This window comes from Camelus bactrianus, chromosome 16, assembly GCF_048773025.1.
Source record: "Camelus bactrianus isolate YW-2024 breed Bactrian camel chromosome 16, ASM4877302v1, whole genome shotgun sequence".
Classification (NCBI taxonomy): Eukaryota; Metazoa; Chordata; class Mammalia; order Artiodactyla; family Camelidae; genus Camelus; species Camelus bactrianus.
The window spans coordinates 39,432,667-39,447,254 of NC_133554.1; the positions used below are offsets into that span (position 1 = coordinate 39,432,667).

The 14,588-nt window shown below is 33.5% G+C and overlaps 1 protein-coding gene across 3 annotated transcripts in view; it reads left to right on the top strand.

Annotated features, from left to right (window-relative positions):
• TAOK1 (TAO kinase 1) overlaps positions 1-14,588 on the top strand; it is a 113,300-nt gene that overhangs the window by 88,264 nt on the left and 10,448 nt on the right. For all 3 annotated transcript variants that reach the window (XR_012499558.1, XM_074343164.1, XM_074343163.1), the window contains 4 exons: positions 2,610-2,813; positions 4,666-4,905; positions 8,822-9,034; positions 9,952-10,134. Coding sequence is in view for 2 of the 3 variants with exons in the window: in XM_074343164.1 (XP_074199265.1) it covers positions 2,610-2,813; positions 4,666-4,905; positions 8,822-9,034; positions 9,952-10,134 (840 nt within the window). In the remaining variant the exon portion in view is untranslated. The remainder of the gene's footprint in view (positions 1-2,609; positions 2,814-4,665; positions 4,906-8,821; positions 9,035-9,951; positions 10,135-14,588) is intronic.

A 14,588-nucleotide genomic window follows, 5' to 3' on the forward strand; every position in this document is an offset into this window, starting at 1 on the left:
TAATACAAAAGCCAAACTCTACACTGGCACTTTGGGTTTGGGTTTGAAGAGATTTTAAATAGAATTCCTCACAGTAAATAAATATTCAATAAAATTCAGTTTACAGATCTTTTCCCAGTGAAGTGAGATTTTAATTTTATAGATATGTTGCTTTAGATAATTGTTGAGGCATAGAACATGTAGTCCAACTAATAAACTCATTTTCCTTTAGAAGCCAGATTTGTATGTGTTTATGTGTGCATGTTCATTTAAAATAATAATTTTTAGCATAGAGGAAGGGACATACTAGAGGCTTGGTGGAAAAGGTCCTTGGCAAAAGATTTTGCAAAAAATACCCAGATGACTCTTTATGTATGTACCTGTGTTATCCATCTCTTCCCATTGTGTGTGTGTGTGTGTATGTAGCCTTAAATTAAAAACTATTAACTTATGTGAGGTTTTTTTTTTTTTTTGATGTGTTTGAATATCTTATGAACTAAAGTTATGAAGAATTGATCTCTTTCTTGAAAAACAGGGGAAGGACTGTAAGGTTAGTAGACTCTGAAAAATTATCTTATACCTAGAAAAGATAGCTAGTTTTTATCCTGTGCAGTGTTGATGCTTTTTAGGTGGAAAATATATTAGTATTAATTATCATCCTAGAGTTTGCCTCATTGAGTGCATCGTCAGTATGTTGTCATCTTGCTCAATATAAATGCATTTTCATTTGTAAAGTAGTATTTTCATTTTCATTTCTTTTTTTTTAATGGAGGTACTGGGGATCGAACCAGGTACCCCTTATATGCTCAGCATGCTCTCTACCACCTGAGCTATACCCCCACCCTTTGTAAGATAATATTTTAAATGCTGTAGAGAAGCACTGGTTTTGATTTATTCAGTAGTTATTTATGCAAAACATTAAATGCATTCATAAAGGATATCTCTATTCTCCCAAGATTTTGTTGATTTTTCATTTAATTTCCAGTTTTTTTATATTGAGTCCATTCATAATTTTGCCAGAAACTTAATATTTAGAATGTCAAAAACCAAGAAGTGACACATAGCTGAATTTTAGCCCATAGTTTAATTCACATATATTATCTTTACCTGAGAGAAGTGCCTTCTGTCCCTTCTTGGGAAGGATTTAAAGAAAGATGTATTACACTTCATTTACCAAGATTGTGTGCTTTTTTTTTCCAGTTGAAAAATATGACTTTATTAAAATATAAAATTTTTTTATTTATCAAATGATACCAGAAATAAAGATAAGCCACAGAAGATATTGGCAATATATGTAACTGATAAAAGATCAGAAAAGTCATATTGTGTTTGGCAGAACACAGTAGAAAAATAGGTAGAAAGTATAAGCAAGCAATTCACAGGTAAGGAAATACAAGCCAAAAGATTTTTTTTAATATTCTCAACTTCACTAGTAATAAGGAAATACTAATTATAACTCCAGTAAAATACCATTTTAAACCTATCAGGCTGACAAAAAATAGGACAATACCCAATGTTGAAGAGGAGTAGGGAAATGGACTCTTACAGACTACATAGGGTAAGATGTACTATCACTTTAGAAAGCAAGGCTGAAAAGGGATGTAGTCTATAATCTAGCAAGCCTTCTCCCACGTACATATACTGCCTAGAGAAACTCTAACACATAAGTACAATGAAACAGGTAAAATAATGCTTACTGCTTCACCGTATGTAGTGACAAAATTTAGAAATAACCTAATTGTCAGAAAAGGAATTGATAAAGTAGTGTGGCTTTTTCATACAATTTTTCACACACAGTAACTTTGGCTTATTCAATAATCATATATTTATATAACAAAAAATTAAAAATACTTATTATAAGGGTAAGACACTGACTTTAAGATGCATCACAATTTCAAAGATGTCAAAATGTGGGGAAAATTATGCATGTTGGAATTAATGACATGCAGCAAAATGAATTAACTGAATATACATACGTATTTCAACATGGATAAATCTCAAAACAACAATGTAGAACAAAAAACAAGATGTGGAAGAGCATGTATCATTGAAAGTTAATAGCAGACAAACCTATACTATGTTTTTAGATAAGTATGTGGTAAAAGTATAAAAACATGCATGGAAATGATAAAAATGACAGGAAGATAGTGACAAGGAGGGACTTCAGCTATATGAATTGTTTTATTTTGCACTTAGGGTGGCAATGGCATTGTAATTGATTCTGTTACTCTACACTTTCATAGCCTAAATGTACATTAATTTAAAAAGTTTTTTTATTTAATTATTTTTTTGTGTGGGGGGGTATAATTAGATGTATTTAGTTTTTAATGAAAGTACTGGGGATTGAACAATATTGTGTGCTTTTAAAGCTATAAATCATAAATGTGTCTGTGTAAAGCTAAAAGGCATGCATGTTTTCTAGTGTGTATTTCTCTTTTCCTGTCCTACTTCACGGGTAACTCAAGAAAAGGAAGATATTACCTACCTCCTTAAGGTCATTGCCCTATCTTGAGCATTAGAAAGGACGCAGATTAAGTACTTTTATCTAAATGTACCAGATAAAGGTTGGTACATTCATATAGTTAATTTTTTGTATGTATTTTGAAATGAGTTGTTTTATATGTTGCCAGGAGCTGAATGAAAACCAGAGCACTCCAAAAAAGGAAAAACAGGAGTGGCTTTCAAAGCAGAAGGAGAATATACAACATTTCCAAGCAGAAGAGGAGGCTAATCTTCTTCGGCGTCAGAGACAATACCTAGAGCTGGAATGCCGCCGCTTCAAGAGAAGAATGTTACTTGGGCGCCATAACTTAGAGCAGGACCTTGTTAGGGAGGTATGTTTGAGATGAGAATCTTTTCTGTAAATATGTCAGTCACATCCCAGCCTCAGGGCCTTTGCACTTGTACTTCCCTCAGCGTGCATCCTGCTTCCCCAGATTATCTACATGACTTGCTTTCTGCCTTCATGTCTCTCCTCAGATGTCACCTCCTCAGAAATGCCTTTCCTGATCATGAAATCCTCCTTACTTAAATGTTCTTTGCACTTTCTCTTACATGCACACACTTTTTGGGAGGATGGCTCTCCCCCTGACTAGAATGTACATTTTATGAAGTCATGGGTTTTGCTCAGGTTTTTATATCCCTAGTATCTGGCCCGTAGTAGTTATTTAATGAATATTTATTAAATAAATATTAAATCTGTAAATGAGAGAAGTGTTAATTTTTAAATATGATAAAGTTAATTGGATAATTTATGTCTTTTGATCTGAAATGGGTGCCATGAAGTGTGTGTTACCATTTAACACATTTTTATAATCATTAATTGGGCAAATGTAGAAACTCTCCAGTGAAAACAATATTCTCATTATTAGGTACACCTGTGAGCACAGATGAATTTGTTCCAAAAGTGGCTTAAAATATAAGCTTCAGATATAGCATAGTTGTTCAAATTCACTACTAATTAAAGAAATTCAAATTAAAACAGTTTCGTCAATTAGGTAAGAACATTTTAAAAGATTGGTAACATTGAAATAGTGGCATGAGGAAATGTGCAATGTTGATAAGAGTTTAAATTGATACTGCCCTTTTGGAGCACATATGCTCTTTACCCATCAAAACCACTTCTAGAACTCTTATCATAAAGAAATAATAACATGATTATATGATGTATCATGCATAGACATTTAATGAAAATTTGCTTATAAAGCAAAAAAAAGGGAAAACTGGTATTTCAAAGCAGATATTTATTATGAAACTTACCAAAAAAAAGATCTGTGTATACTGATCTGATCTAGATCTATGTCCATTATATTCTTAGATAAGTAAAACACTTTACATGTCTAGAATGTGTATTGTTACTCAGTTTCAAAACTATACAGTTTTGTATAATAGATGTTTCATGATAAGCATGGGGAGGGTTAGGAAGCATTTGCACCAAACTGTTGGCCTCTGGAGAAGGGGTTTGCAGAGGCAGAGGGAGCAGGTCTGACTTGCACATTGTGTGTGTGTGTGTGTGTGTGTGTGTGTGTGTTGTACACTTGTTCTTTTTAATCTGAAAAAAAAGAATTATAACATTTATTGAGCATCATGTGCTAGGTATTATTCTGAGAACTTTACATTTATGAACTAATTTCATCCTCACATTAAATATATGAAATAGCTATGTTATTATCTCCATTTAAAAAGTAATGAAACTGAAACACAGTTTCAGTTTAAGTAACTAACTGAAGGACTTAGTGCTCGTAAGTAGCAGAGCCAGGATTTAGAACACAGGCAGTCTAGCTCTAGAGTTTCATGTTCTTATCCACTACACCATACTGGTATACTGCATGTAATTAGAGTTGAATAGGATACTCTGAAGAAATTCAAAGGATGGCTTAGGAGTCCTCTTCAGATACAAAATTAGGAAGCAGTAAAGGAAGGAAAGAAAGAAGGACATTAAGCCTCTTAAGATAGATTTGATATGTCTTATTGCATAAAATAGTATAAATGAATAGAAAATGAATAGAATAAGGAAATTTGTGCTAATTGCTCATTTACTACAGTAAAGATCATAAAATTTACTATGCAGTCATTATTGAATTAGAGGATTACATCTATTTGCTGGCTAGTCTGTTTCTTAGGACTTTTTTTCCCTGGCATTGTACAGCAATGAATTATACCTTTGTCTTTTGTGTTACGGATTAGGAATTAAATAAGAGGCAGACTCAAAAGGACTTAGAGCATGCCATGCTGCTGCGACAGCATGAATCCATGCAAGAACTGGAGTTCCGCCACCTCAACACAATTCAGAAGATGCGCTGTGAGTTGATCAGATTGCAGCATCAAACTGAGCTTACTAACCAGCTGGAATATAATAAGCGAAGAGAACGAGAATTAAGGCGAAAGCATGTCATGGAGGTTCGACAACAACCTAAGAGTCTGAAGGTAACTTTAGCATAAGCTTCTTGACACATGGGAAAAGAGATGAAAGGCATCCAGCAGCAAAAGTCTAAGACAAATGTCCATCATAAAGAATTTGAATCAACTTTTTTCTTTTCATTTTAAGCATGTTTGATTAGTTTTAATGTGGCGTTTCTGTAGCTACTCACTTTTTGCTCTTGTATTTCTCAGTAGATGACCCTCCCAAATTTTTTTTTTCATTTTTCGAATTTTTTTTTTTAATGGAGATACTAGGGATTGAACCCATGACCTCTTGCATGCTAAGCACACACTCTACCACTGAGCGATTCCCCACACCCCCAAAAATTTTAACTATGGGAAGTGCCATAAATAAGAATCAGAATTCTTATTTTAATGTACCCAAATGTCCGCTGATAATATTACAGTCTATGTGTTAACATGCTAACCTATTGGCTTCTCTCTAGTGTTCCAAGTAATACAATTTTGGAATCTTATTTGCTCTCAATGTGATTTGTATCCAAAAAAGATGGTAAGTTCCTAATCAGTACAGAAGCCAGTGGAATGAAAAATGCCTTTTAACCCCCTCTCCCTCCCCTCTTTCTACTCATCTTAAGAGGAATGGTGGAATCATCACAGTGTTACTCTCATTCTGCTTATTTTCTCTATGTGTTTGGTAGTGTTAAGTGAGACCGTGACATGGATAGTTGGGGCATATATTTTTTAATTAACACGTCAAAATGGAGCAAGTTGTTATATGCCTGCCCCTAAATAAATAAGGAGAGACAAGTGTTGATGATACATAATACCAAGGAACTTTTGTATTTGCTTTGTATAGAGGAATTCATTCACATGAAATCAAAAGACACCAAAGTGTACTATAAAGTTAAAGGTTTCCCCCCTCCCCATGTCCCTCTGGCCACCTCATCCAGCCTCTGCCACCAAATTTAACCAGAGTTAACAATTCCAAGAAATATCCAGTTTTATAACTTGTAATAAATATTTGAAAGAGCATAATCCTATGAATCTTCATGAACAAAATAAAAACTGCTTACTGTATAGGCTGTCGTCCATATTAGTACCTAAATTAATCAGTACGTATCTGCACATTTTAAACTTTTATTTATATCCAGTAAGGCCCAGGTCCCACAGTACTTCCTTTTAAAACCCTACTCTCTTTTTTAAAGTATTTAATAATTAAACTATAAAACAGCTCTTGGTCTTGCCTGAATAACTGCCCTGGAGAGAAGTGAAATTCATTCACAGGAATAATCTGTGTCAAAATCTAGAAGGTATACCACACCCGTTGGTATTTTCAATTCCTGCTTGACTCCATTCAAATAAGCTGTCCTGAACAAAGTATAGAAGCAAAGTTGTTTTACCCCTTCCTTGTAAACCTAAGTAAAATTTCACTTTCCTGTTTTCAGAACAGGTGATTAACATTTACAGAGTAGCTTATGTTAACCACTCACATAACCTTTTTAGTCACATAACCTTTAGAAAATTGTAATTCATAATGGTTTTTCCAATTTATTTTGTTTTTGTAGTGGAGAGGTATATACTCTTTTGGCTACAGAGTAGACAGTTTCCCACCAAAAGATTTTTTAATTAACATGTCTGTGAAATTAATTATGGTCTTAAAGTCAGCAGTACCCAGAAGTAAAACAAACTGAAAGCTTGTTAGTTTTCTGTAGTCGTACTGTAAAACTGATATGATTGCATTTCTGTAGGGCTTGGCATAGAGTTGTTTGATGTTTAACCATTACTTTCTGTTTTCTGTTGCCCTTTCAGTTTGAAAGCTTGTAAACACTAGTGTGATTTTCATACATAGTATACAAAAAGTGTAGAGAAGTAATAATGTTTCAGAGTTATAGTCAGACTTGGAATAGAATGCCTCCTTCTGATGACAAAGGAGCTCAGGATTTTCCATGAAGGAGAGAATTCTGTAATTTTTTTTTTAAAGGCTTTTTTTTTTCCTTTTTGGGGAAGGTAATTAGGTTTGTTTGTTTATTATTTTTAATGGAGGTACTGGGAATTGATGCCAGGACCTCATGCATGCTAAGCATGCTCTCTATACCACTGAGTGGTATCCTCCCCACTGTTCTAGTAGGGAAGAAAATCACCATGTTCCTCTTAGTTACATGTTTCTTTCTGCTTACTCAAGTAGAACAAAACTGATTTGATTTTAACACCAAGTTATCTCATTTTTATTTACCTAAATAATAATTGCTTCTTACAACTTTCTCTAAGACTTTAACGGGGAGTATGGGGACTTCAGTTTTAGCATTTATGTAAGTTGACTAGGATTTGGGGGGATTGGGGTACCGTGTCTAAGGGAATGGGTTGGATATTGCCTACTCTGCTCTTCCCTCATCTGCCATCCAAATGATGTTTTGTCAGTGTTAAGTGAGTAGAAACAACTGTAACTTAACATTCACCTTGCTCTAATGTGAGTCAGGCATTGAAGGATAGTTTATTCTTGGTACAAGTATTCTTGTTGAAAAAGTTATTTTCAAAGAGGTTTTTTTTTTTTCATTAGGCTAGTGTTATGGAATGATTACAGTTTTCTTGGCACTAGTGTTATGGAATGATTACAGTTTTCTTGGCACAATATTTTAAAAATAAAAACTTCTAAAAGAATGGAGGCTGTTATACAGAGGAATAAGAGAATGTCTAAATGTTATTGTCCCATTCCTGGCTAACTTGAAAGAATTTTGTTAACCAAGGACAGTATTTAAGAGTAGTGCCACTAAGCATAACTAAACTAAGAGTTTCTGTTTCTGGCTAGACGTTTCTTGACCCTTCATAGGATAAAGATATATGATGATAACCAGTGCCTTGGTTGGTGTAAAATATGGAAAGGGTATATTTGATGTAGTATTGGCGGGGTGGCAGGAGGACGAACAACTACTTCCTTGACAAGTGTGTTACTTTGGTCATCTATGCATTTGTTGCACACTAAATCAACCAATCAATATCTTGTCATTTTATATTAAGGTAAAAAATTTTCAACTGTAGCCTTAGTATAGTACATGAGTAAATTCTCACTTATAGGCTTGACCAGTATACCTTATAGAAATATATCTCATCAAATTTTGTTAAAGCCTGAATTCATAGAATAACTAACCTGTGATTAACCAAAAACTAAATCCAAACCTCTTTTGTCTCTGAACTTAAAATTGTTTTATCTCAGAAATTTTTATTAGTTCGCATCTGTTATCATCACACCAATAATGGTTGTCCCTTCCTTTGCCCCGTAACTTTTGTTTGACCTTTGAAGGATCGGTTGACTTGACTGACTTACAGATTTTTGCTTGTGGTGTTAAAGAGTAAAACCTTAATAAATATGTCTTTACATGTTTTATTCCCTTAAAGAAAAGATAATTATAATAACAATATATAGTCAACTACTAATACCCTACTTTTGTAGGGTCTATCATAGACTATGTAGTTGGAGTTGAGATTATCATTGAAAGAAATTGGAGCAAGATGTCTCAGATAAGGAACAGTAAATATGCTTATTTTTTCTCTCAGAGATCTAATAAAATATTGTCTGGCCAATAAACTACTTTTATATCTACTATACTTAATGCATGAGAAGAAATTTAATATTCTGTCATCAATGTGCAGAGTGATCAAAGCTAACTTTAATATTTACTCATAACTAAATTTACTAGCAAAATAATGAGTATTACTTGAATTCCTATGAAAAATGAAGTTCTTGATATTTTAATGTGTTAAATTAGTGTTTATGAAATAAAAATACATAGAATCCAATAGTTTGACCTAATAACCAAGTACAAAAGTACTGTACCTTCAACCTTATGATCTGACCTTTTTATTTTTCCTCCCTTTGTCCTACTAGCCTTATTTTCATAGAAGCATAAAGTATACCAAATACCACATTAAAAATTATATGCATCTGTTTTTTTTCCCTTCCCAGTCTAAAGAACTACAAATAAAAAAGCAGTTTCAGGACACCTGCAAAATCCAAACCAGACAGTACAAAGCATTAAGAAATCACCTCCTGGAGACTACACCAAAGAGTGAGCACAAAGCTGTTCTGAAGCGGCTCAAGGAGGAGCAGACCCGGAAATTAGCCATCTTGGCTGAACAGTATGACCACAGCATTAATGAAATGCTCTCCACACAAGCTGTGAGTTTGTTTTATTTAAGCAAAACAAATTTAGTGTCCCTTTCCTTCCACCACCTGAATGAAATCCCAGTAGTTAAAATACTAGTTGGAAATACAGCTCTCCTACAGCTTGGGAGATAAGTGGTGGTGGTCTGTACTTTTCATGTTCTCAGCATTGCTTGGAAGCAGTCATGATGTATATAGAATTCTCACTGATACATTTAGACATAAGGTTCTAAATAAGCGCTCTGCCAGTGCCTCTCAGGTGTTTAGCACGTATCCCATATTGCATATATAAAGCATATATAGCATATATGAGGATTAGAGCAGCAGCTTTATTAAGCAGTGGGCAAAAAGTAGTACTGTATTGGTAATCCAAACAGTCACATTTTAGGGAGTGCAAATACAAAATATTTTCTGTATAGTTTTGCAAACTTTTTCTTAAATTCTCAGATAGTAAATATTTTAGGTGTTGGGGGCCAGGATGCAAAATTGAGGATATTATGTGGTTACTTATCTAAAGTGCTTATGTGTTATTTTAAATGTAAAAACCATTCTTAACTAGTGGACTATTTAATTAATTAATTAAAACAGCCACTCAGATTTGGCTTGGAGGCTGTAGTTTGCTGGTCCTTGTTAAGTTATATCCATTGTGGAGAAGAGATTCAAAGTTTCACCACCTAATCAGATTCTAGATTTTTCTTGAGAAAAATATGATTGTTCAGGCATCCTCCAAATAGCTTATGATAGCTTTACCTTCGTAATACCATCATTGGTTACTGTGCCTTCCTTTTTCAAATATGCTTACTCTAAGATACAAATGTGAACAATTGTGTACTCTTCAAAAAAGGAGTCTGTCTTCTCTCATATCTCCTTTCTGTAGGTCATGAATAGATAGCTTACAGTAGAATATATCTTTTTATTTTCCTCTCTTTCAGCTGCGTTTGGATGAAGCACAAGAAGCAGAGTGCCAGGTTTTGAAGATGCAGCTACAGCAGGAACTGGAGCTGTTAAATGCGTATCAGAGCAAAATCAAGATGCAAGCTGAGGCACAACATGATCGAGAGCTTCGCGAGCTTGAACAGAGGGTCTCCCTCCGCAGGGCACTCTTAGAGCAAAAGGTAAAAGTTATAGAGGAAAGGTAATTGCGCTAGTATTTACTTTTATAAGAACCGTTTTATATGTACATTTTCATATTGACAGAGGTAGCATTAATTATTTTCACAATACCATATTTCCTTAATTCTAGTTTTGGTAATGCTTTTCTTTAAAATTATTGATTCAGTAATGAGCCTTATAATTGATGAATTCTAGACATCAGGTGAATATAATTAAGTAGTAAGTGCTAGAGGAATGGTACGGAGTTATGTGAAGACAGTTGAATTGGGAGAGAATAGCTCTTGGCTCCATGGTTCTTCACGTTTTGTGTACCTAGTTCTACCTAAAGAGATTGGAGAAAAACTCAGATAGTGAAGAAGAACTTCAGTAACTGGCTGAGAGAGGCGAGGGCACAGGATCTGGAGTATATACTTTACTCATATATCCTGTTCCTGGAACTGTATAGATTGATGGAAGACTACTAGGGGACAGAAGGTAAAAACCAGTTCTACATAAGTGAAGTCAGGTTGCAAATGTTACTTTTAGATGTATCTTTTTTTAAAAATTCTTTGTCAGATATATTAGAGAATAGAACCAGAATCCCCAAATTCATTTCCTTCCTTTAAGTCATTATACGGGTGTGTGTGTGTGTGTTTTAGGGAAAGGCTGATGGGCAGAAGATTTTTAGATTTTGAAAGATAAAGAGAGAAAAGGTGTTTATCATGAGAAGTAGTAGTATATCAGTTGTATTCAGGATTCAGATTAGGGGAGGGTATAGGTCAGTGGTGGAATGCATGCAAGCATACATGAGGTCCTGGGTCCAATCCCCAGTACCTCCATTAAAATAAATAAATAATAGTAACTTAATTACCTCCCCTCCTTAAAAATAAAAATAAAAATATTTTAATAAATTGTATCCAGGATTCAGAGCTATGTTCTGGAATTCCTGAGCTGTAAGTCCCCAATAGCTGGTATAATCTTAGGTCCTTTGGTCCTTTGTAAGTTAATACTTGCCTAACTTATTAAAAGTTGTCATGGTTTCTGGACCATTGTCCCATAGATTTTCTTCTATTTCCTGCAGTTCTTGTGATAAAAATAAAATGCCTTATTAAATTAAAAACTATATTCTTAAAAAACCCACCAAAATAAGGTGTTACTCTTTCTCTGGCACAGCTCCCATTACTGGCTTCTTTGAGAGGTTCTTGCCTCTAAAAATTATCTCAATTATGTTTCTCATTCAAGATGGGAAAGATAGAAACACATATAAATTTTGAGAAAAATCTAGTTTGTTCCATGAACAGATTTCATAAATCTGATTCCAGCTTATTAAAGTTCAATCTAAAGTTCTGTCTTTTATGCTTCAAAAAACTATCACTAAAATGAAAACTCGCTATAGTATTTCGGGAATAGTGTTGTAGAAGAAATATTGGTACTATTGCAGTGGGCTCCCCCATACCTGTGGGTTCTGCATCCATGGATTCAGCTAACCTCTGATTGAAAATATTTGGGAAAAAAAAATTTCAGGAAGTTCCAAAAAGCAAAACTGCAATTTGCCACATCCCCCAGAAACTATTTACATAGTATTTATATTGAATAGGATATAATAAGTAGTTTAGAGATGATTTAAAGTATGGGAGGCTCATATGTGGCTTATTTACAAATACTATGCTAATTTATGTAAGAGACTTGAGCATCCTCAGATTTTGGTGTCCGAGGAAGGGTCCTGGAACCGTTTTCCCAACGATACTGAGATATGACTATGTATTTATATTTTTAGCTCCATCTAGTGGTTCAGTTAGACGGTGCTAATTAGTATCTTAGGTACAGTCTTGTTTCAATACGTGAACCAAAGCCTACATGTTCTACAAAGCCTAGTAAAATGTGAGCATACAACTGATACACATTGGTGAAGGTGGAGTGGCACTCTCATACATTATTAATGCATTTTGGGAAGCAATTTGGAAGTATATATTGAGCTTTGGAAATGTTAAGTATTTAATAAGACTTGAAGAGTTTATTCCAAGGAAAGAAATCCAAATATAGGAAAAACAAAATGTGTAAATATGGTAATTATAGCATGTTTTATGGTGGTTTAAAATACATAACCATCTAAAATAGAGATATAGTTAAGTAATTATTAATTATGGCCAAGCCACTTAATAACACCTTATTCAGCCATTTAAATGATGGCTACAAAGACAATATTAGTATTGAAAAATGCTTATGATGTGTTGAATAAAATAAAAAAAGACAAATTACACTTCAAGTGAATTGACACAACACTGTAAACTGGCTATACTTCAATAAAAATACATATATACAAAAAATGAAGTGAATTGAAGCAATGCTAGTAGTGGCTATATTAATATAATAGATTGGTTCATTTTTCTGTTTTTTATTGTGGTTTATATTACTTTGATGGGGAATTGCATAAGATTATTTAGTATTACAAATAGTAGAGGTACAGTAGGGTGACAAATCTCTAGTGCTTTGAGTTGCTACTTGATTTTTCAGGGCTAAAATTTACATTTCAAATGAAGTGCATGATTTTAAAGTAGTTTGGGGTCAGTCGGCAGCTACCAAGGCCATGTACCCTCTCTGCAGAAACTGAAAAATCGTTACAGCTGTATTTTCTACACTTTGTGCTTATTGGTTGTACAAATAACAGTCATCTGAAAATAAATAGAGATGGAGCCAGAATGAATGTTAGTTGTTTCAAGATGAATAATAATTTTCTTTGAAGGTTGCTTTAAGTGCCCAAATAAACCAAGATTTGCTCCTTTAGGTTGAGACACCAACAAAGTAAAGTAAGCCTCACTTGACTCACATGAGTTCTTATTACAACTTTTCTCATATTTCATTTACATTAAAATTTCAGCAAAATGACAACTGTAAATGTTAGAATCCATCTGAATTTTATACACACATGGAAAGTGGTAGTATTTCCAAAAATGTAAATGTTTTCATTTTAGTTTTATCATTTCAATTAATTTTCTCTCAATATTTCACTTAGTATGAACAACATTAGAATTAATGATTGGAACATCTTACAGCCTTTTTCTTTGTGGATCTGAAAATAGTCACACGAAAATACCGCATTTGATTTTAAAGATAGTTTGAAAGAACTTCTCAAAAGTCTTAATTATGGGAAGTTTTATCCACCCAGTGAAACCACCTTTCTAATTTGTGGTAATAAATAATATATTTTAAAAGAAACGGGGGTTAGTGTAATCTGTCATAACTCTTAGGTTTTATTTTTATTTAATTGTAAAATATTCTGCATTTCTTAAATGACAGAACTAATCAGCAAACAAAATTAAAGCAGTGTTTACTGGATAAAAGGTTGATAAGCATTAATGTGCTTAATATTTTTATCATGAGTTTCCTTCAGATTGTATACAAGGAATTCAGATCAGTTACATGCTAAGTGCTTTCCTATCATTAGATCCCTCAAATTAAAATAAGTGCTTTAAGTAAATGGATTTTTAAAATTCTTACATATAAAATATTTTAAAATTTTGAAGTTCTTTGAATCCTTAGAGATACATAAGTTTAATTCAAAAGAATCAGGTCTTTTATATATAGATATTAGTAGAAAAATTATTTTACAAATACGCAACCCTTTTTTTTTTTAAAAACCTGGCACATACAGAGAAACATAAGTATAAATTGAAATGTCCTTAATTTCTCTGCTTCGAATCACCACATTTAACATTTTGATGTCTTTCCCTCACAAGAAGCATTCATGTTTAATCTAAGTTCTCCTTCAACCTTCTAATGAATGGCCCTCTCTCAACCTTTATAACACTTTATTTAGTATTTAGAACTTTCAATAATTTTCAGACTCTTACTAGAGTCTCTATCTGGTTGACTTGTAATTCTTCAGACACTTCTTATTTTACCATTTTTCTGTGTACCTGCATATGTTCTCTCTGCTGAAAATATCTTTCCCTCCCCACATCTTTCTGGTAAACTTGTATTCTTCCTTCAGAATCCAGTTTCTGCCACCTCCTCTAAGAAGGCTTCTTTGCCCGTCTCTCCTTCCCCTATAGAGCGAATCACTTCATCCCTTTGTATTTCTGCTATACCTTATAAATCTGTTATTACATCTTAACCACATTCTGTTGTAATTTTTTATTTGCATGTGTTTCCCATGCTAAACTATGGGGTTTTTTTGAGGGCACTTAAAAGTTGATACATAAAATGTAAACATTTATAGAGCTAGATATCTGCAGATAACAAAGACTATTGGCTTAAGTCCTCAAATATTCCTGATGTCTGATTAGTTAATGCTTTTTTTTTTTTTTTTTACAAATTCTCATTATTTCCTTTTTTTAACTTTTTTTCAAGAAAAATTTCAAACATACACAAAAATAGGAAGAATGAGTATAGTGAAATCCCAGGTACTCATTACCCAGCTTCAACAGTTACCAATATTCTGCATAGAGTACATCTTTTTGATTTTGCTAATTTTTTC